General features: G+C 37.2%; 1 protein-coding gene across 1 annotated transcript; it reads right to left on the reverse strand.

Annotated features, from left to right (window-relative positions):
* Nucleotides 1-3,177: 3,177 nt before the first annotated feature.
* On the reverse strand, nucleotides 3,178-21,301 carry Snrpc (small nuclear ribonucleoprotein polypeptide C). The gene is made up of 6 exons (XM_005318785.5): nucleotides 21,150-21,301; nucleotides 20,763-20,805; nucleotides 14,313-14,421; nucleotides 9,199-9,288; nucleotides 7,027-7,131; nucleotides 3,178-3,530 (listed from the first exon to the last, which is right to left on the reverse strand). The coding sequence occupies exons 1-6, from the start codon at nucleotides 21,155-21,157 to the stop codon at nucleotides 3,406-3,408; spliced, it is 480 nt and encodes a 159-aa protein (XP_005318842.1). The 5' UTR covers nucleotides 21,158-21,301; the 3' UTR covers nucleotides 3,178-3,405.
* Nucleotides 21,302-22,763: the final 1,462 nt, after the last annotated feature.

The raw sequence follows: 22,763 nt of genomic DNA on the forward strand, positions 1-22,763 counted from the left end.
CCTCTAACATTACCTCAACTGGGAGGTGGTAACACCTTGTTACTGCTGGATAGCAATAACAATCCCAGCTCCTATGAGACCTTCTCCGACATCAACCCAGCAGAGCTGGAGCATCATAACACAGCCTCAGGAAGGTGGAATTTAAGCTTTCCACTTAGCCTTTGCTGGCCCAAGTGGGGTGGGGCCGTGACTGGAGTAGAGTGGTTAATGCCTTGTTAAACTGCATCTTTCCTAGTCGTTTGGCTTTCAAGACCAGACTTTTCTTTGGGTGTTTTTCATCTGTGCCCAGTGTTCCTTGGATGCCAATTTCATTTTTAGGTCTAGAATATATGAGGCAAACCCCCCACCAGGCATTCACCATGTTGTTCCTTTCACTGTATTGTTCCTTAGGTCCCAAGTTCCTCAACAGGTCTGCCTTCCTCTCTTTGCCTTTCAGTTTCTTATGGTTGTTTTATTTTGCATACTTACATGTATATACACATACATATATAAACATTGCATAAATATGCATATATATACATATACACACACACACACATATTTGAAGCACTTTGAAAATATTCAGAGTTTCAGTTATATTTAGTAGTAGGAATAAGAGAAAGTACATCTACTTCATATTCCTGGAAGTGGAAGAACACATATTTATTTTAACTTTTTATTTTGAATAATTATAGATGCACAAGAAGTTATAAATACAGAGGTCCTGTGTATCTTTCACCCCGTTTCCTTCATGGTTATATCTTATGTAACTGTAGTACAATATAAAAGACCAAATCCATATGTAGTTCTGTCATTTTATTACGTGTAGACTTGTGCAACCACTAATGTCATCAGGATACACACAATGGTCTCTCTCATGCTACTCCTTTATAGTCATATCCCACTCCACTCCAATACCATCCTTGACCTCTGGCAACTACTATTTCTCCTTCATCTCTAATTTTATTATTTATATAATCAAAATTATGTAGACTATTGATTTTTTTCAGGCTTTTTTTTTTCATTCAGTATATTGCCCTTAAGATACATCTAAGTTGTTCCATCAGTAGTTCACTGTTTTTATAGCCAACTTATATTCCATAACCAAGACACTTCTTTTTATTTGGGGTAGGGAAGCTAGAAATACTTTGGCTCAAGTCATCCTCCTGCCTCAGCCTCCTGAGTAGCTGGCATTATAGGTATGTACCCAAAGTGTTAAGGTTGAACACTTCTAGTCTTGCAAGAAAATGTCTGATGTAGTTTCAGAAAAATAGTATGATGACTTCAAAGTTTAACAAAGCATAACTACAGAGAACAAAAGCAGAAACAAATAAGTTCTGATTTTTTAATCAATTCAAAGGGCAAACTAACATAATGAATGGTTAGAAGACACTTCCTTTTCTAAGGGGCTATGAAAAAGTACAACTTACTGTTACTGACTTATGACTTCAAACATGAAGTTTTCTTTATAAAATAAGAACTCTAATGTGAACATTTATATAGGTACACAAAAAAATACTAAAGATCAGGAACAGGAGACATTAAGAGTCAATTTGGGATAAAATACATGCTTTCTTTTCTGTGGGCAAATCCAAAACCACTGTGAGTACATTTGAAGTCCAGGTTCTCATCATTTCTACTGTCAGAGCTTTTGAATGGTTTATCAGAATGCTACTTCCTTGATTCTAGGCTGTATGAGAAATAAGATACTTGCCAAGAGCTGTCATTCCGTATGAAAAAGTCCACTGGTGATTATTTGTCCCAGTTACATAGCTTCAGTCTAGGTGTCTTTTAGACTCCTAGATATATATTTTCTCGACAACGGACAGCAGTGAATAAGATATTGTTGTATGAAGAAACTAAGATGCAGAGCAATGTGTATTGCAGAAATCTTTTCTACTGAGCTTCCTTATTCTAACAATACTGACATATGCAACACTGTGAATGAATCATGCTTCATAAATCAGCTCCCTGTCACAGGTATCAATGTAATGTTGTTTCCAATCTTTTGCTGCAATATACATAATCTTTTTTTTTTTAATATTTAGTTTTTAGTTGTAGGTGGACACAATACCTTTCTTTTTATTTATTTTTATGTGGTGCTGAGGATCAAACCCAGGGCCTCACACGCACTAGGTGAGCGCTCTACCTCTGAGCCACTACCTCAGTCCAATACATAATCTTTTAACACAACATTCTGTATGTGTGCAACTTTACCTGTAGGATGAATTCCTAAACATGAAAATACTAGGTCATAGGATACCGGTATTATAATATTGATAATGCCAAATTGCCCTTCCCAGAGGTTGTACAATTTTCAATGCCACTTGCAATGTGAAAAAGTGTAAATTTTATACTGAATATGAACTATGCCAATGCTTTTTAGATGTTTTCCAAATAGTATTCTAAGCACATTTTCTGTATCACAAAACTTTGCCTAATTTTATGATTCTTATAGAAAATTTCAGGCTATTTGAAGCCAAGATAGAGGGGAGCCAAGAGAAAGGAGAAGCTGAGGTTAAGGCAATTCCTGCCTTCTTTAGCTGAGATGTACAAAATACAAAACATCAAGAATTTTCCCCTATTTCATCATGAAAGACTTAAAGCTTTTCATTTATTCATGTGAAAATTAACCAATTATGGTGTTTATTATTTAAAGCCATAAAAGCTTAACCGGGGGCTGGGGATGTGGCTCAAGCGGTAGCGCGCTCGCCTGGCATGCGTGCGGCCCGGGTTCGATCCTCAGCACCACATACCAACAAAGATGTTGTGTCCACCGAGAACTAAAAAATAAATATTAAAAAATTCTCTCTATCTCTCTCTCCTCTCTTACTCTCTCTTTAAAAAAAAAAAAAAAAAGCTATTTAAAAAAAAAAAAAAAAAAAAGCTTAACCGGCTGGGGATGTAGGTCAGTGGTTGAGTGCTTACCTAGCATGTGCTAGGCCTTGGGTTCAATTTCCAGCATGCAAAAAGAAACACAAAACAAGCTCTATAGAACCTTAGATGTACCAAAATCCCAGGCGAAAGAATTTTACTATCTAAAGCCAGGGTGCTAAAAGGGACTTCCTCTATACTACGGAAAAGAATCTCACACACAGTACATGCTGAAAAAGAAAATGAGCTAGGACACCACAACTAAAATGTCTGATCTCTTTATAATACACAAAGATTACGAAGGGGAGGAAAAAGGGAACACACTTTTAACTAAAAGAGCTGACAACTTTATTTTCACATTTCACAATACAAATGAAAACTGTACTTTTTCTTTCCAATTTCTCCCTTCTGAAACTATTCTCTTTGATACAAATAGGGAGCAAGTCTTTGTTGTCACACTGTTAGAAAACACCCAGAGTCACACAGCACCATGATCTCCTGGTGAATGAAGTAGAACAAGTAATATAAAACTGAAAAAGCTCCCCTCTATCCTTATCTGTCTGGTCGTGTCATTCCTGGCCGAGTGGGCACCATCATGGGACGAGCAGGAGGTCTCATCATTGGAGGCCCAGGCATCATTGGCATGTGGCCTCCCATTGGTGGCCTCATTCCAGGAGCTGCAGGACAAAACAAAGAAAAGGGAGAAATGGGAAGTGAGGAAATAACATTTGAGAGAGTGTCTGATGGGACTTCAACTAAAAACAAATAAAATACCCCCCCTGCAAAATGCTGTAAAAAAGACACACTTGACAGAAGAAATGCAACAGGATCATCACATTTGTAAATTACTTAGACATTCTCAAACAAAAAAACAAAAAGGTCAACACAAGAACCATGTGGGTATCATGATCTAATGATAGTAAGGGGGAAACTATGAATAGACTGTTTTTGAGAAATCACCAGGGACACTAGTTCCTTAAACCGACCTTTTTTCTTACTCAGGGAAACTCACAACTAAGTCACATGTTATTCAGTCAGCTCTTTTAACCAGTTATATCCACCATATAACCAGGAGCTATTTCATGAATGTACACAGGCACAGAGGACAATCTTACCACTAAGCGTTTGTTCGGAGTTGTAGGAAAGGTGAGCAGGAGGCCCATGCTGAGAACCTGTTAGTAACCATACTTAGCTCAAGTCAAGAAAAATAATAGGCAATAATGTGATTTATAACAATTAGCATACACAAAATTTTATTTTTCTAATGCACTTTAGAAACTATTACTGAATTGTTTTAAGTGTCCCATCAATAAATCAGCCAAATATATGAGGCAGGGAAGGGAGAGCAAGCAGAGGGGTAAGGGAACAACACAGGCAGTTTCAATGAATAGATCATGTTCTATTTCCGGCTGGGTGGTAGTTTCATGGATATTCATTTTATTATTATGGCTCATAATTTTCTTTTTTAAATTTTTTTAAATATTTGTTTTCCAGTTATACTTGGAAACAATTATTTCATTTATTTATTTTTATGTGATGCTGAGGATCGAACCCAGGGTTTCGCACCTACAAGTCAAGCGCTCTACCACTGAGCCACAACCCCAGCCCCCCTGACCCCGCTCATAATTTTAATACTACATAAATTTTTCAAATATCAAATTTTGCCTATTTTTTTTTCCCCTATACTGAGGATTTAACCCAAGGTGCTTAACACTGAGCTACATCCCCAGTCCTTTTTATTTTTTGAGGCAGGGTCTTGTTAAGTTGCTGAGAGTCTCACTAAATTGCTGAGGCTAACCTCAAACTTACAGTCCTTCTGCCTTGGCCTCCCAAGTGCTGGGATTACAGGCATATGCCATCATGCCCAGCACTAATTATTTATTTTTACTTAAACAGTTTTCATTAAAGGTTTGAAGTAAATAGTTCAAGGAAAACTATATTAGAGACTGGGGATGTAGCTCAGTGCTTGCTCAACATGCACAAAGCCCTGGGTTCAATACCTAATGCTGCCCCAGTGTGGAGGTAGACAAAAAAGAAAGCTAAACTTAGAAAAAAAAGAAAACTATAAAAAAAGTATTTAAAATTGAATATAGTCTTATCACAAAAAGAAACACAACTATATGCAAAGACACAAAATCCAACAAGTACAGAATTTTTTAAAGATCAATTTCAACAAGAACACAAAATAATAATAAATTTCTAAATTGCACATAAAGGCCAAGCTTAACATAACCTGTATTCAAGCATTGCTTATAGGAAAGGTTAAAAACTGGGTACCTGAAAACTTGTTTTCTTTGGTCTCCATAGTGAATTGAATTTGAATTAGTTGCCAACACTGGGATTTCAAATAAAAGTCTAGATTCCTTTTATGTTTTTAATTTTATCATGGGAATGTTCAAAAATACACTTAGTACAAAGGAGTATGATGAATATCCATGTATCCACCATCCAGCATCAACACTTATCCACTCATGACCAACTTTGTTCAGTTATACCCCAACTAATTTCTATTCCCACCCAACCCCCAACTCCTCAAATTATTTTAACACAATCCCACAATCTTATCACTTTATCCTGGCTCTGAAAATTTTTTAAAAAGAAAGAAAAAGGAATGAGAACTGGAAACACCAAGCCTGCATTCTCAAGTCAACCACAGGCTGAAATTGAGTTTTGGAAGCCGACCCTTTTTTTCTTTGCTTTTCTTTCTTTCCTTTTCCTTTTCAAGAGTCAGAGTCTCGCTGTTGTCCAAGTAGGCCTAAATTTCTGGGCTCAAGCAATCCTCCTGCCTCAGCCTTCTGAGTAGCTAGAACTATAGGCACATGCCACCATACATGTGGTGTATGTATGGTGGCATGTGCCTGGCTGGAAGCCTTCTTCTTTAGGTAGGTCATATTTTCCTCAGTTCAGCACATCCCTAAACCCTCTAGGTATCTGAATACATGGCCCTAATTTAAGAATGCTAAAGCTAAATCAATCACTTCAGTTGTGTTTTGAGTCCACAAGCCTATATAAGTCAGGAACTCTAAATGATACCCACAGCAGCATACTGACTACTTTCTGGCTAGAAAGCTACTATAATACCTTTGCACCTTTTTTCCCAGTTGAGATGTAGGCATCAATCAGATGTCCCCAAACCTGTTTATGTCAGTCATATTTATTATTCTAGTTATATGACTTAACTATTCTTAAAAAAAAAAAAAAAAGAGCATGAAAACAAAATTGTTTTTATGAAAACTAGCTGGATATACTTAAAAAGAATCAGGCAAATCATCCCCCAAATGCTCAGAAATTTAGTAGGCAAAACAATCAGAAGATCAGACTAGATTACATCATAGTCTCCTACCATTTCTAAGAAAACAAAACTAAAGTTGGTAGAAGATGCACTGTTTTATGGGTTTATGATAGAAATACAATTTTTCAATCAGCAGACTCACTTACAAAGCAAAGGTCCTACCCAGGGATCAGAAATATTTGCAAATCAATGTAATTTATGTTTACACTAAATAAAATGGTAATGGCTCAGTGGTAGAGCACTCAATTAGCATGGGCAAGGTCCTGGGTTCAATCCATAACACACAAAAAACTGCTAAATAAAAAATTAAATTAAGAAGTAAATAAAATGCTTCAGGTATAGGATTTTTTTTCCCACTCCCTGGGCAAAATAACAGCTACTAGGTCTTTTTAGAAAACTGATTGGGTCATTAAATATGTAACAAGAGCGCTGGGGTTAAAGTATACTTTAACTCAGTGGTAGAGTGCTTGCCTAGCAGGCACAAGTCACTATGTTTGATCCCTAGCACACAAAAAAATTAAAAGTAAATAAATAAATAAATAAATAAATATGTGCAACAGGAGGAAGCTCTGCTCCAAATCAAAATGGAATAAGCTCATCTGCCCTCCATTTCATCATTAGTGGCCAAAAGTCAAGATAAAACAAAACAACAGGGAGGGAGAAGGAAGACAGAGGCAGCCTTATCTTGCTTTTAGTAGTGCAAGGTCATTAGATACTCCCAATTATACTAATTAATCCAATATTTCTTTGTTTATCATTAAAGATTAACCAAGTCTGTTACAATACATGTAATAATACATTTAGGTAACTACTTAAGAATTCCACTTAACTAGAGAACAAAAACAATATAGCTTGCTGAAAGGAAAGACAGCTCGACTTACCAGGTCCCACTGGCATCATCCCAGGAGGAGGAGGGCCCATCATTGGCATCATGGGAGGGCCTCCCATATGGGGTGCTGGCATCATACCAGGGCGAGGAGGACCCGCTAAAATAAAGAATAGTGTTTATGGTCAAAGTATATTTGTATGCTTATATATTATTCTTCTTTTTTTTTTTTTTTTATTTTTGCTATCAAGGATTGAACACAGGGGTGCTTGACCACTGAGCCACATCCCCAGCCCTATTTTGAACTTTATTTACCAACAGGGTCTCACTGAGTTGCTTACCACCTCACCATTGCTCAGGCTGGCTTTCAACTCACGATTCTCCTGTCTCAGCCTCCCAAACCACTGGGATTACAGGTGTATGCCACCATGCCCAGCTGATAAGTTTTCTTCTTAATTGAAACTAATATGGTCTCAGGAATTGGTTCCAATTTTGAAACAATGGATTTCTAATGGTTTCATTTTATTAACAGTAGCTCTACAAAAATCACATGCCATAAAACTTTAGTTACTTTATAACTAAAAAGCAAAAAATAAAAATAAAAACATGCCTAGACAGAACTATAAAATGAATTAGGTTCCTCAGGTTTAAAAACAAAAATTCTGAGGCTAGGGGTGTAGCTCAGTATTAGAGAACTTGCCTACCATGCATGAGGCCCTGGGTTCAATCCCCAGCACAACTAAATAAATAAATAAGAACAGATTATACTCTCGCTAGGGCTCTTGACAAAAAGGTAATGAACTAAAATCACAAGTACCTAATTTCAGATCTTTTTTTTTTTTAATTTTACAGACACAATACCACCTTTATTTTATTTATTTTTTAATATGGTGCTTAGGATTGAACTCAGTGCCTCACGCATGCCAGGCAAGTGCTCTACCACTGAGCCACAACCCCAGCCCTCAAAAAGATCAAAATCTATGTTTAAAAGATTCTTGAGCTGGGCAAGCTGGCACACATCTGTAATTCCAGCTACTACAGGGTTAAGATAGGAGGTATGAAAGTTCAAGGACAGCCTGGGAACTTAATAGGACCATGTCTCAGACAGAGCTTTTAAGGGCTGGGGATGTAGCATAGTGGTAAAGTGGTAGAGTGCTTGCCTAGCTTGCCTCTGGGCCTAATTCCGAGTACTTTAAAAAAAAGAATATTCTTCTGAAGTACGAGGACTTATATGCAAAGATATTCCTGATAGTATCATTTATAAAAACAATATAACTGGAATAACTTAAATATCTAACACTATCTAAGAAAATGATGTGATAAATTATGATACATTCATATCATGAACTACTCTATTAAAAATAATGGAGGCCTAAGGGGTATAGTTCAGTGATAACAGCAGGTGCTTGGCAAGCACAAGGCCATGCGTTTGAACCCCAACACTGAAAGAAAAAACAAAAAGGTGGAGGGATAAGTCAATCAAGGTGAACAAGAAGACATAAGTGACCTGGGAGTTGCTGTGGGCCCAGGCCAGACCAAATCCCACGATGACAAATACCTAGAAATGGTTTGGCAGGCCATTAGGGGTTCACCTGCATTACTGTGCAACAAATCGGTCAAACTTTTTGTGTTTGTATCCATGATAAGTGAATCTAATTTCAACCTGAATCTTCCCAGGGAGCAAAAAGGACTATAACCTAGTATTCAATTTCCTCCTGTCTGCCATGCAGTGACAGATTTTTCTACAGAGCAGAAGCACTGGAACCGCTCCACCTTCAACAATCCAATTCTTATCTTTCACAAGGCATATATGTTGATTATTAGGTGGGTTAGAAATATGAAAAAAAGACTTGAGAAGTTTACCAGCTATTTCAGTCTTCTGGTGTTCTGTTCATAGCAATGACTAACTTAATGTGCTCAACAACACCTATTCACATATTAGTTCATTTAATCACATGTTCATTCTTAACTCTCCATTTGAATCCACCTCAAAAATCCACAAAGAATAAAAATAAAAAAGAATTGAGATGTCACAATTACAATACCTTAGTAATAATATCATCAAATCAACTTGAAAACTATTTTGGAAATTATACCACTAAAATTGTTTTCTATTACTATTCATGTATTCATTTACATAAGCATTTGAAAACCAACAGATAATCTAACATAATCAAAGGATAATCTACCCAGTTACATTCCATTAATATAAAACCTTTAAACTTACGTAGACTAGGGGGAGGTGGGATCATAGCACCTGCTGGAGGAGGTGCAGAGAATGGAGTAGGAGGTATCTTTCCTTGTTGAAATGCAGCCGCTTTGGGAAGATGGATAGGGAAAAAAAACAAACATGAATATGAATTCAAAATACATTTACAAAAATAACCACTTTTCTTTTAAACATTCCAAATACTTCACTCTAACATGTAAAGTTACTATGTCATTACTCTACCATTTTAAAATCAATTGTAGGTATTCACTGGTTAAAATAGCAACTAACTACTGATTTAGTTATTTTAAATGCTTTAGAATTTTTATTAATTTAAGCTGGGTGTGGTGGAACATGCCTGTAATCCCAGCAACTTGGGAGGCAAATCAGGAGGATTGCAAATTGGAGTTCAGCCTCAGCAACTTAGTGAGATCCTGTCTCAAACTAATAAATAAAAAAGACTACGGATATAGCTCAGAGGATATAGAACTACGGATATAGTTCCCCTGGGTTCAATCCTCAGTACCTCCCATAAAAAAATCTAATTCACTTATACCAGGTGCTTTTATTTTTTACTATATAGTATTTCTATGGTTAAAATAACAATGGGACCTTGGAGTGAAAATTTCCTACCTAACCAATGTCTTTTACCAACAAGAAATCATCATCTTTTTTTTCCTTCTTCTTTTTTAACACTGGGGATTAAAACCAAGGTGCTCTACTACAGAGGTGCTCTAGGCTGTCCTCCAACTTGTGATCCTTCTGCCTCAGCCTCCAGAGTCCCTAGGATTATAGGTATGTGCTACCACACTCAGCAAAGTAGTCACGTTTAATCTGTATGTGACTTATAACCAACTCAAGCCATTTTATCTTGTTTGAGAAATGTGTAATCCATGCCCAAAGGCCAGGCTTTAAAATTTCGTATCTTTTCTATATCCTGGTGAAAACAACACATCATTTTGCCTTGCCATTTTTTAAATTAATGCACTGATTTAGGAGAAGTGAAAGAAACAATAATTTCTTTCTTTTTCTTTTTTTTTGTAGTTGTAGATGGACCCAATATCTTTACTTTACGTTTTTATTTATTTATTTAAAATTGTTTTAGTTGTTGATAGGCCTTTATTATTTATTTATTTATATGCAGTGCTGAGAATTGAACCCAATGCCTCACACATGCCATGCAAGTGCACTACCACTAAGCCATAGCCTCAGCCCTATGTTTTTATTTTTATGTGGTGCTAAGGAGGATAGAACCCAGTGCCTCACAAAAGACAGGTAAGCACTCTACCACTGAGCTAAAACCCCAGCCTCAAAACACTGATTTCAAAGCAAGAGCCTGCCCTGAAAGAAATTATGATCTTAAAAAAGTCCAATACTGCCAGGTGTGTGGTGCACGCCTTGGTAGGCTGAGACAGGAGTTCAAAGTCAGCCTCAGCAACAGTGAGGCACTAGGCAACTCAGTGAGACTATGTCTCTAAATAAAATACAATACATAGCTAGGGATGTGGCTCAATGGGTAAGTGCCCCAGAGTTCAATCCCCAATACAAAAAAAAAAAAAAAAACCCTCAAAAGTATCTAATATGATCAACTTTTTTCTTTCTTACCATATGAGGTACAAGTGAAAAGAAAAGAAACTGATGATCATCTATATTTGGCTTCCAAAAAGTCATAACAGGTTGGGTCGGTGGTGCACACCTGTAATCCCAGTGGCTAGAAAAGCCAGCCTCAGCAAAAGCAAGGCAGTAAGCAACTCAGTGAGACCCTGTCTAGGACTGGGGATGTGGCTCTGTGGTTGAGTGCCCCTGAGTTCAGTCCCCAATACCCACCCCCCAAGAAAACTAAACTAGGGCTGGGGATATGCCTCAGTGGTTAAGCACCTATAGGTTCAATCCCCAGTAACAAAAAACAGAAAAAAAAAAAAAAAAAAGAAAGAAAGAAAGAAAAAGGAAAAGTCACAACTAAATATTAAAATGTATACTCATAAATATCTACATCTGAGCTGTGTGCAGTGGTGCATGCCTGTAATCCCATCAGCTGAGACAGGAGGATCATGAGTTCAAAGCCAGCCTCAACAATTTATCGAGGCACTAAGCAACTCATTGAGACCCTTTCTCTAAATAAAACACAGAAAAGGGCTGGGGATGTGGCTCAGTGGTTAAGTATCCCTGAGTTCAATCCCTAGTACCAAAAAAAGCAAAAATAAAAACAAAAAAAATCTATACCTGAGGTAAGAATTTCCCAATTCAATAGTGTCTGCAGGCCATCCTACTCCACCCCCATCAATGCAAATCAGGTCAAATCAGGGCTGGGGTTGTGGCTCAGTGGTAGAGTGTTCGCCTAGCACGTGTGAGGCCCTGGGTTCCATCCTCAGCACCATATAAAAATAAGTAAATAAAATAGGGGTATTGTGTCCAACCACATCTTTTAAAAAAAAAAAAAATCAGGCCAAGTCACTCAAACTAATCTCTGATTATTTATGGGGATCAGATCTAAAAAAATGATAGAAATAAACATTTAATTAAAGCTATTTGAAAAAAAATAAAATAAAAAAAAATAAAAAAAATAAAAGCTATTTGAGCAGGAATTATAGCTCAGTGGTAGAGCACTTGCCTAACAAGTGAGGTACTAGGTTCTATTTTCAGCACTGCGAATAAATAAATAAATAAATAAATAAATAAAACAAAGATCCATCAACAACTAAAAATAAAAATTTTTAGTAGAAATTTTAAAATGAGGGCTAGGGTTGTGGCTCAAGTGGTAGAGTGCTTGCCTAGCATATGTGAGGCACTGGGTTCAATCCTCAGCACCACATAAAATAAAGATATTGTACCCATCTAAAACTAAAATATACATACTTTAAAAAAAAGAAATTTAAAAATAAGAGTTATTCATATACTTGTGCTCTATCAGGAATTATATATCTCAATAAGGGCTTTTCCAATCAAAAAGGTACTTTCTAGCTGGGTGCAGCAGCACACATCTGAAATCCCAGCAAGTGGGGATGCTGAGGCAGGAGGATCACAAGTTCAAGGACAATACAGGTAACTTAGCAAGACCTTATCTCAAACTAAAAACAGCTGGAGATGGAGCTAACTGGAAGATCACCCCTGTGTTTAATCCTCAATACTGGGGAGCGGGAGGAAAAGGATGACAGAATTAATTTTTTCAAATGAAATAAATAGATTTACTATTTTTATGAGATTTACTCCATAAAAATCCTGGACACCAAAAGGGAGTAAATAAAGGTACTCAGTACTGCCCGGCTACTACATGTCTGGAAACATTTTTTAAAAGTAGTCACAACTAGTGGGTTCATACCCAGGATGTTCCTAAACATCTTAAAATGCAAAGGGCAGAATACAAGATTAAGACACTTGGTATAAGCTAAACAAGATTCTTGTAGCTGGGTGATGAGAAACTAGGGAGTGGGGACAGAGAAAGTTCAGGCCTTAATTCAGTCTTTCTACTTTTCAAAATAGTTTTGCTTTTTTTTTTTTTTAATCACAAAGTCTACATTTGCCTGCCAGCTTGGAGTACAATTAATTTTTAAGAAAGGTCATGTTTCAAAAATATACCAGTATAACCTAAAGTACAACTTCTGTCAGTATCTTGGTTCAACTAACCAGAACAAAACATTCCTAATTAACATAAAAAAGGCATTTACAGGGGCTGGGGTTGTGGCTCAGCCCTAGCACATGGGAGGCCCTGGGTTTGATCCTCAGCACTACATAAAAATAAATGAATAAAATAAAGGTATTGTGTTCAACTATGACTAAAAAATAAATTTTTTTTTTTAAAAAGGCATTTACAAGGGGCTGGGGATGTGGCTCAAGCGGTAGCGCGCTCGCCTGGCATGCGTGCGGCCCGGGTTCTATCCTCAGCACCACATACCAACAAAGATGTTGTGTTCACCAAATACTAAAAAATAAATATTAAAATTCTCTCTCTCTCTCTCTCTCCCTCTCTCTCACTGCCTCTCACTCTCTCTTTAAAAAAAAAAAAAAAAAGGCATTTACAACAAAAATATGGGTCCAAAATATTCAGACTACTTTGCCACATCAGTTAGTCTTATTTGTTTCTTTGCTTTGCTATTTCTTTCTTTCAGGGCTACAAATAAGAAAGTCAAACGACAGGGAGGAAGAGCAGGAAGAAAAGATTAACATTAAACAGAGTCATGAGATGGGAGGGAAAGGGAGAGAAAAGGGAAATTGCATGGAAATGAAGGGAGACCCTCATTGCTATACAAAATTACATATAAGAGGTTGTGAGGGGAATGGGAAAATAAGGAGAGAAATGAATTACAGTAGATGGGGTAGAGAGAGAAGATGTGAGGGAAGGGGTGGGGGGATAGTAGGGGATAGGAAAGGTAGCAGAATACAAGTTACTAATAGGGCATTATGTAAAATTGTGGATGTGTAACCGACGTGATTCTGCAATCTGCATTTGGGGTAAAAATTGGGAGTTCATAACGCACTTCAATCTAATGTATAATATGATATGTCAAGAGCTTTGTAATGTTGTGAACAACCAATAAAAAAAAAAAAGAAAGTCAAACGAAGTCTCTCCAACTAGTTGAAGAAAATCATAAATCCGGGCTGAGGATGTGGCTCAAGCGGTAGGGCGCTCGCCTGGCATGCGTGCGACCCGGGTTCGATCCTCAGCACCACATACCAACAAAGATGTTGTGTCCACTGAAAACTAAAAAAAATAAATAAATAAACATTTAAAAAAAAAAGAAAAAAGAAAATCATAAATCCTCCCCAGCCTTTACCTATTACAACAGAAAAACACTTCTAAAAATTGTGGATCACTACAAAGAGGGGTTTACATAAATTTACTAAAAAATCATGTCAACAGAAAAATATTAGGCAATTCCATTCTTCTCTGCCCCATCTCCCAATATAACCTAAACCTGACAACTCTATCTCTGATTGCTCAACCCTCAACAATTAATATTAACGTGTTTCTATATTCACGGAAAATCAATGACCTTCCACTTCTTCCATTCAAGATGGGCAAATTCCCCTATTTATCATTCAGAAGGCACTGCTTCTGTGAAACACAACAAAAAGACAGGGAGGGAATAGAATGGGACCATTCTGTCACATCAGAACAAGAAACCAAAACATACTTGTTTTGTCAATCAGGCTCTGAGCCTGTTCTTCCATCCATTTCTGATAGTAGTCTTTCACATTCTCTTTGTGTTTCCTACCACTGCAATGTGTTTTTCTCACAGATGGCTGTAAAACAAAAAGGTTGTATCAGATACAGAAACAAATCTCCTAAATGAGAAAGTTGAAAAATATTTACCTCTATGTAAGCAACCCAGCTAGTTTGGCTAGGCACTACTACACAATATCCTACAATACAATATGGCAATCTATTTATTTATTTATTTAAAATGTTTGTTTTATAGTTATAGGTGGACACAGTATCTCTTTAATTGATCAATTGAAAGGCCAGTTTTGCTAGAGACTAACTATAAAGGGAACTTTCTGTGGTGACAGAAATATTCTGTGTGAATGAACACATCAAGTTGTAATTACATGACATATAAAATGTGTGCATAAAATTAAAAGTAAATTATGGGGCTGGAGTTGAAGCTCAGTGGTATAGTGTTTGCCTGGCACATGTAACGCACCGGGTTTGATCATCAGCACCATTTGAAAAAAATTTTTTTTTTTAAGAGAGAGAGGAGAGAGGGAGAGAGAGAGGGAGGGAGGGAGGGAGGGAGGGGGAGGGGGGGAGGGGGGGAGGGGGGGAGAGGGAGAGAGAGAGAGAGAGAGAGAGAGAGAGAGAATTTTTAAATATTTATTTTTCAGTTTTCGGTGGATACAACATCTTTATTTTATTTTTATGTGGTGCTAAGGATCGAACCCAGCGCCCTGCCCATGCCAGGCGAGCGCATTGCCGCTTGAGCCACATCCCCAGCCCACCACATAAAAATTTTAAAAATGAATAAAAAATAAAGGTATTGTGTCCATCTACAATTAAAAAAAATTTTTTAAAGTAAATTATAGGGGCTGGGATTGAGGCTCAGTGGTAGAACGCTCGCCTAGCACCGGCGGGACCGGGTTCAATCCTCAGCACCACATAAAAATAAAGGCATTGTGTTGTGTCCATCTATACCTAAAAAAAAATAAATATATATATAAAAAAGTAAATTATAATTCATAATTCTAAGTCAATAAATTTGCTGAAAAAAACCACAGTTATTATCTTCTATTTATGCTTACACACAACTGATAAACATTAAAACCAAGGCCTGGAAGCCAGATCTCACTCAGATGTTCCTATTGGCTGCCTAACTACATCTCTATATTCCTCCCCTGACTAATTCAATCACAGCAGAGTGACTAATGTCCACTGAGCAGAGTCTATCTTTTTTTTACAGGGAGAGTTACCAGGACTAGAACTCAGGGGCACTCGACCACTGAGCCACATCCCCAGCCCTATTTTGTGTGTGGGTTTTTTGTTTTGTTTTGTTTTAAGGACAGGATCTCACTGAGTTGCTTAGTGCTTCACTTCTGCTGAGGATGGCTTTGAACTTGCAATCCTCCTATCTCAGCCTCCCAAGCTGCTGGGATTACAGGCGTGTGCCACTGCGCCCAGCCAGAGAAACTATCTTTTCACTGTCTATGTTTCAAAATGTTGCTGTCTCCCAAACCACTGCTTATATTAATACAATGATGCCTTATGTCTAACCAAAAAATCATACTTAAGAACCAACCAGGAGGGCTGGGGTTGTGGCTCAGTGGTAGAGTGCTCGCCTGGCATGCATGAAGCACTGGGTTTGATGCTCAGCACCACATAAAAACAAAATAATATGTCCACCTAAAACTAAAGGTACATAAATAAATAAATAAATAAATAAATAAATAAATAAATAAATAAATGAGAACCAACCAGGGGCTGCTGTGATTGTGGCTCAGTGGTAGAATGCTTGCTTAGCATGTATGAATCCTGGGTTCAATCGTTAGCACCACATAAAAACAAAAAAAAAAAAGAAGAAAGAAAGAAAGAAAAGAAGAGAAAAGAAAGAAAGAACCAAACAGTCCAAGATGGATGTGGCACATGCCTATAATCCCAGCGACCCTGGAGGCTGAAACAAGATCATATGAACTTGTGGCCAACTTCCCTCAACTTAGAAATGCTGTCTCACAATAATAAATAAAAAGTGCTGGGGATGTAGCTCATTGGTAAAGCACCCCTGGGTTCCATCCCCAGAACAAAAAAAAAGTTCAAAAGTTGTAGCACTGAATGACGGAATGTTTGAAATTTTTCTTTTGTTATTGCCTAACTGATTTGGCATTTTTACATAAATGGTTTGTAGTGATTTGTTTTTAATAGTCAGCAGAATTTAACCATGATACTAGTAATAAGAAACCCCAAATTAACCAAATTTTTAAATTTAATAGTTTTTATAGCAATAACCTATGAGACTGGAATTTAACAACAAAATCACTGGAAAAAGTCTGACATGTTAAAATCATTTTTTTTTTTAATATTTTTTATTTGTAGTTGAACACAATATCTTTGTTTACTTTTATGTGGTACTGAGGATCGAACCCAGGGCCTTGCACGTGCAAGGTGAGTGCTCTACCGCTGAGCCACAACCCCAGCCCTCATTTCTGTTTTCGTGTGTGTGTGTGTGTGTGTGTGTGTGTGTGTGTGTGTGGTTTCTTTCCTCTGAATATTTTTGTTTTTGGAGTATTGGAGATTAAGCCCAGGGGTCCCACATGCTAGAAGTGCTCTGCTATTGAGCTACACCGCCAGCAACACCCCTCTTAAACTGAGTTAAAAGAGTCATCTTAATTGTACAAACTGGACTCAATCTTGAGATCCTCCTGCCTCAAAGTCACAAGTAGCTAGGGTGTCAAGGGGGTGCACCATGCCCAGCCAGCAATGGATGTTTTAATACACTTTGAAGCCCACTTCAGGAAATTGCTATAATCACATCTTTACTTTTAAGAAGAATTCAGAATAACAATAGTATAGGGTTCTCAATACTTCTCATTAAGAGAAAGTTATTATAAAAAGATATAAAAATTTTATAATTTTCTGAATTCTGGTATTACTAGGATTATTAGTAGGTATGCAAAAATATGCCAAGAAAAAGTAGAAAGGCATAGCCCCCAAAGAACTTTAAGAAAATTATGACAAGGGGTCTTACCTAAAGAGGGGATTAAAAAAAAAAAAAAAAGACTAGGGATCTATACTCAAGGACTAACTACTACAATAGCTATTTATTGGAAGGATCTCCTCCAGGAGAGTGTATAATATTAGAACTACTATTTCTTTAAGAGGAACCACTCTACTTGCATGCCCTGCAAATCTGTATTTTCCCACCAGTACTGAGGACTGAACCCAGTAGCAGTCTACCACTGAGCTACATCCCCATCCCGTTTTTTTTTTTTTTTTGGTTTTTTTTTTTTTTTTTTTTAATTTTGAGGTTGCCCAGACTGACCTCAAATTTGAGATTCTCCTACAGGTATGTGCCACCAAGCCCAGCCTACAAATCTGTAAATGCTAAACATCACTCAAAGATTTTTTTTTTTCCTTTGAAGTGCTGAGGATCAACCCCAGGGCCTTGCAAAGGATAGGTAAGCACTCTAACATTGAGCTACATCCCCAACCATGAAAAGAATTTTAAACAAAGTGACAACAGAGAAATCACTGGCCAGGTTCTTCCAGATACTATTCAAAATGACCAAGAATACTGATTTAGTCAGGTTCTTGCAAAAGCAAAACAGAGTTGTGGTTCTCAAGGGATGCTTCACAGACATCTAACAGTCTCTGAGATCGTTTTAGGGGTGTGCAACTCCATATGTTTTCATAAGGCATTTCCTTTTTCACTGCATTGACAATGATGATGCCAAACTCTTGGTACGTTAGAATGAATCAAGGCATAGCACCTTTTTGTATTAATGATCACTGTATTTTTCAACATCCCAAACTCATGGGGGCAAAAACCCAGTTTCACTTTCTTTAATGAAACAATATAATTACTAATTTTTATTAATTCTCAATTCTTGAGTTCCTATCTTTTTAATATTCTGGGTAACAAAAATGGAAGGACTGTCAAAGCATTTCTGTACATTAATATATGAAATTTCAAGGAAATTTTTAGGTTAGTACTTAAAGTAAGCATGCAATTATTCTAGTTGCTAGCTTTATCAGTTGTCTCTTGCCCTGAAAGAAAGGGAAACATTCAAAAAATGAATGAAGTAGCCAGGCAATGAGGCATATGCTACTCAGCTGGCTGAAGAGGACTCCAAATTCCAGGGCAACCTAGTGATATCCTTCCTTAAAACAAAAATTTTAAAAAGGGCCAGTGATGTAGCTCAATGGTAGAGCACTTTCCTAGCATGCAAGGTCCAGAAAAGCAATTGATAGTATCTGTTGATAATAATAAAATATGAGCTACAAGCAAAAAGTAAGAATTTTAGGAAACCTTACCTATCACCATAAAATTGACAGCTTCTCAGTACTTAAAGCTGGCACTGATTCAATTTTTAACTGAATTAATGTGAGCTCTTTTTTTTTTTTAACAAGAGAGAGAGAAAGAGAGAGAGAATTTTTAATATTTAATTTTTAGTTTTCGGCGGACACAACATCTTTGTTTGTATGTGGTGCTAAGGATCGAACCCCGGCCACACGCATGCCAGGCGAGCGCGCTACCTCGAGCCACATCCCCAGCCCAATGCGAGTTCTTAATAGAATATAATCAAATGTGTCCATACTTGCAGATCTATATAACTCACTAAACCAATGTTTTCTAAATAACCAATTCATATTATAAAACCATGTATTAAAAAAGATCCAAAGTATGACTAGTGATTTTTTATTTTATTTTTTTAAATTTTTTTTTTAGTTGTAGATGGACACAATGTCTTTATTTTATTTATTTATTTATTTATTTATTTATTTTTGTGGTGCTGAAGATGGATCCCGGTGCGCTACCGCTTAAGCCACATCCCCAGCTTGATTTTTTATTTTTTTGGCCAGTGAATTTTAATGTAACATTCTGAAAAGTCTGATATGGTTTCAGAGTCCACATTGAAACTAAACATGTGTTAAGTTTTAATGTAATAATATAAAGAATTTTACAATTATCTAAAAAGACAATTCAAGTACTACCACTACCCATGTTCAGTGGCACACACCTATAATCCCTATAATCCCAGGGATTATAATATATGTAATCCCATATATATAATCCTATAATCCCAGCAATATGGGAGGCTGAAGAAGGAGAATCTCAAGTTCAAAGATAGCATGAGCAACTTAGCAAGACGCTGTCTCAAGATAAAATAAATAAAACAGTCTGAGGATGTAGCTCAGTGGTTAAGAGCTCTGGGTTCAATCCCTAGTACCAAAAAAAGAAAAAGTACTATCCTTTTTTCAACTACATATCAGTGAAGAGCTGGCCTTTCTCTACATGATTCAACCAAAACAACACACTGTAACAGATTTAATGCAGCTGTGTTCCATTAAGTCAGACATTACAGAGGTTTGTAAAGATGCTAAAACAATATCATTATTTATACTTAATTTTTTTGGAAAATAGCTGTTTCTTTTTTAAATGCTGTTACCCCAAAAAGCTTGTTATTGTTACTTTTAAATGAGTGAATTGTTAAGTTTTAATTTCAAATATATGCACACACAAACCATATAACCCAATTTAAAAATATATACACATAAGTCAATATTTTAAGGTTTTAATGTAAACTTTAAAGATTTGAGATCAAAGAGACCAAAATATTTGAGAACTGTTGGGCTAGAATACCAAGTTGGACCCCCTACTCTCACCTTCCACCTGTATATAAAATCATTTGTTTTCTTTTTCTTTTTTTTTTATATATTTATTTTTCAGTTTTCCGCCGACACATCTTTATTTGTATGTGGTGCTGAGGATCCAAGCCAGGCCGCTCACATGCCAGGCGAGCGCACTACCACTTGAGCCATATCCCCAGCCCAAATCACTTGTTTTCTAACATCCAAAGTCAGTTACCTACTCACACTCTTCCTCAATTTCCTTCTTCCTAAAGTGGCGATAATGAAAGTACTTACAGAATATCAGGAGCAAGAAGCAAAATGATTTATGTTAAAACATTTGAAACACAGATTGACACAATAAAGTCTTCAATCTTAGTAGTAATTGTTATTTGCTAAGAAGTTTTTAATCAAATCAAAGTATATTGTCCAAATCACAGCATTTACTCCCATTTTATCCAAACATTTTGATAACTTCATACAGTTAACTATTTGAACTTCAAGGGCATTCTCCTAGAAATTTTGTGTAACTTTTTTTCATCTTCAAACTTGTTAAACATCTAATATTTTGGCTTTCCAGTGAAAGCACTGCCTTCTGGAAGAGTAATTTTTGCAAATGTCCTCAAATTATGAAATCAGTTACAGGAAGGGAAGAAAAATAAACACACCCAATTATTTTCTCCAATTAGTAAACCTTAAATTTCAGCAGTCTGAAAAGCACAAATCTACACGTTAAAAAAATAACTAATTTTCTTAACCATTACACATTAGACTTTTTAAAACTATGAAGAAATCCATCACTTACAGAATCATGGGTGAGGTATGTATCGCAGTAGTCACAATAAAACCTGAAAAGAGATGAGAGAGAAAAAGATGTCATCCCATTATCAGATACCCATCCACGGCAGCGCTGTTCACTGAAAATAATAATAATAATAATTTTTTAAAACGCCCTATTCAGATCCTAAGGCGTCAAAGCCTTCGGACAAAACCGGGGGTTTCTGGTGCTTTAAGCGGGGTCGACCTCCACGCTCCGAAAGGGGTGTCTAGAGCTCGCCATCTCTCACCCTTCTTATTCCCCAGATCCTCGCCCGTCCTTCGAGGCTTCTAGTATCAGAACCCACTCTCCACTCCTCTCACCGGACTACCATCAAGGACTGTCACCTCCCTCATATTTCAGAGACCCTCTTACTTAGGCATGTTGCTCTTCGGGCCGTTGACCACTCGGCTCCGCGCCGCCCGGAAATGACGCACAGAGCTCACGACGGTGCCGCAACCTTCACGAGACAGGCGCAAAGACTGCAGAAGCCCCGGCGGTCTGTAGGCAAGCAAGGGGCGGGGCTTTTCTCGTCTTCCCTTCACCTATTAGAAAATGGGAAGGGCAGCATTACGGAAGCCTACGAGGTTCAATCCAAGCTCATTTAGTCTTGATTGTTGGTGCTTCCGGGAGCGCGTTATTTTTCGTGAAATAAGTGGCTCTTCCCTGCTACGTATCCGGTGCTGCATTACATGGGAACAAAACACAAAAAGTTCTGGTCCTGAGTTTACTAGATATAGGAAAAAAGAGAGAACATCAATATGTAGTATCTTAGCTGGAACAAATTCCTATGGAGGGCCGAGGGATGATGGTGGTAATAAAGCAAGCAAGTGGAGCCTGGCGCGGGGGCCCACGGCCCTAGACCCAGAGACTGAGAGGTTTGGTTTGAATCCAGCCTGGACAACATAGCGAGACTCTTGTCTCAAAATATAATAAAAGGGTTAGCCCGATCCTCGGTACCTCTTTTTTAAAAAAGTTGGGGGAAGCAACTTTAATAAAGACAGAAAGCCTGTTGAAAAAGTGACAACTGGAAAAGCCATAAAGCCGTGTGCACTCGTTTATTTATCGTTATTCGTTGTTTTTTGATTTAATATCCTTGTTTTAGTATCCAGGAGGCAGTAGAATCTCGAGTTTCTGCACATGTCTCACCATTTCTAGCTGTGCTATTTGGGCAAGTTATTTAATCTTTTTGAACCTCATTCCATCATCTGAAGAGTATGAATAATTACTGTAGGGTTTAAGGAAGAATTAAAGTGTGAAGATACTTGTAAAGTGTTTAATGCAGGCTGAGCATACTAGTCCTGCCACAAATGGTGGTTGTTACAAAGGAAGAAATTGATAAAAAGTATCCTGTCACTGGGATTACAGGCATGCACTACTTCATCTGGCTGGATTAAAATATTTTTAGGAGGCGTGACCACATGTAGGGTATGGTCCAGAATTAGAGACTAATTGTTTTGTTTCTGGTGGTACTAGAGTAAATCAGGGTACTCCACCACTGAACTGCACCCTCGGCCTTTTTATTTTTATTTATTTTTTTCCAGTTAAAAAGAGCAAATGACCTCAATAGATAATTTTTAATATAACAAATACAAATGCCCAAGAAATATATGAAAAAATGTTGAATAGCATTAGCAAATAAAAACTACAATGAGAATCATCTTGCCCATGTTAGAATGGCTTTTTTTTTTTTTCTCAGCTTTTTTAAATTTTATTTTGAGACAGGATCTCAGTTGCTAAGGCTGGCCTTGAAATTCCAATCCTCCCGACTCTGCCTCCCTAGTTGCTGGTGTTACAGACATGCGCCACCACAACCAACTAGATCCTACTTTGTACAAACTAACTATAAAGTCTTTTTGGAGAGAAAGTCTGGATCTTAACATTGCTGTTCAAGAAACCAAGCTTTGTGAGGTCACCCTGAGTTGATTTTCCTCAAGGGGATGAATTATCAATTATGTTTTGATTTTTTCCTGATTTCCCTCTGTGCTG

Source organism: Ictidomys tridecemlineatus, chromosome 8 (assembly GCF_052094955.1).
Source record: "Ictidomys tridecemlineatus isolate mIctTri1 chromosome 8, mIctTri1.hap1, whole genome shotgun sequence".
Classification (NCBI taxonomy): Eukaryota; Metazoa; Chordata; class Mammalia; order Rodentia; family Sciuridae; genus Ictidomys; species Ictidomys tridecemlineatus.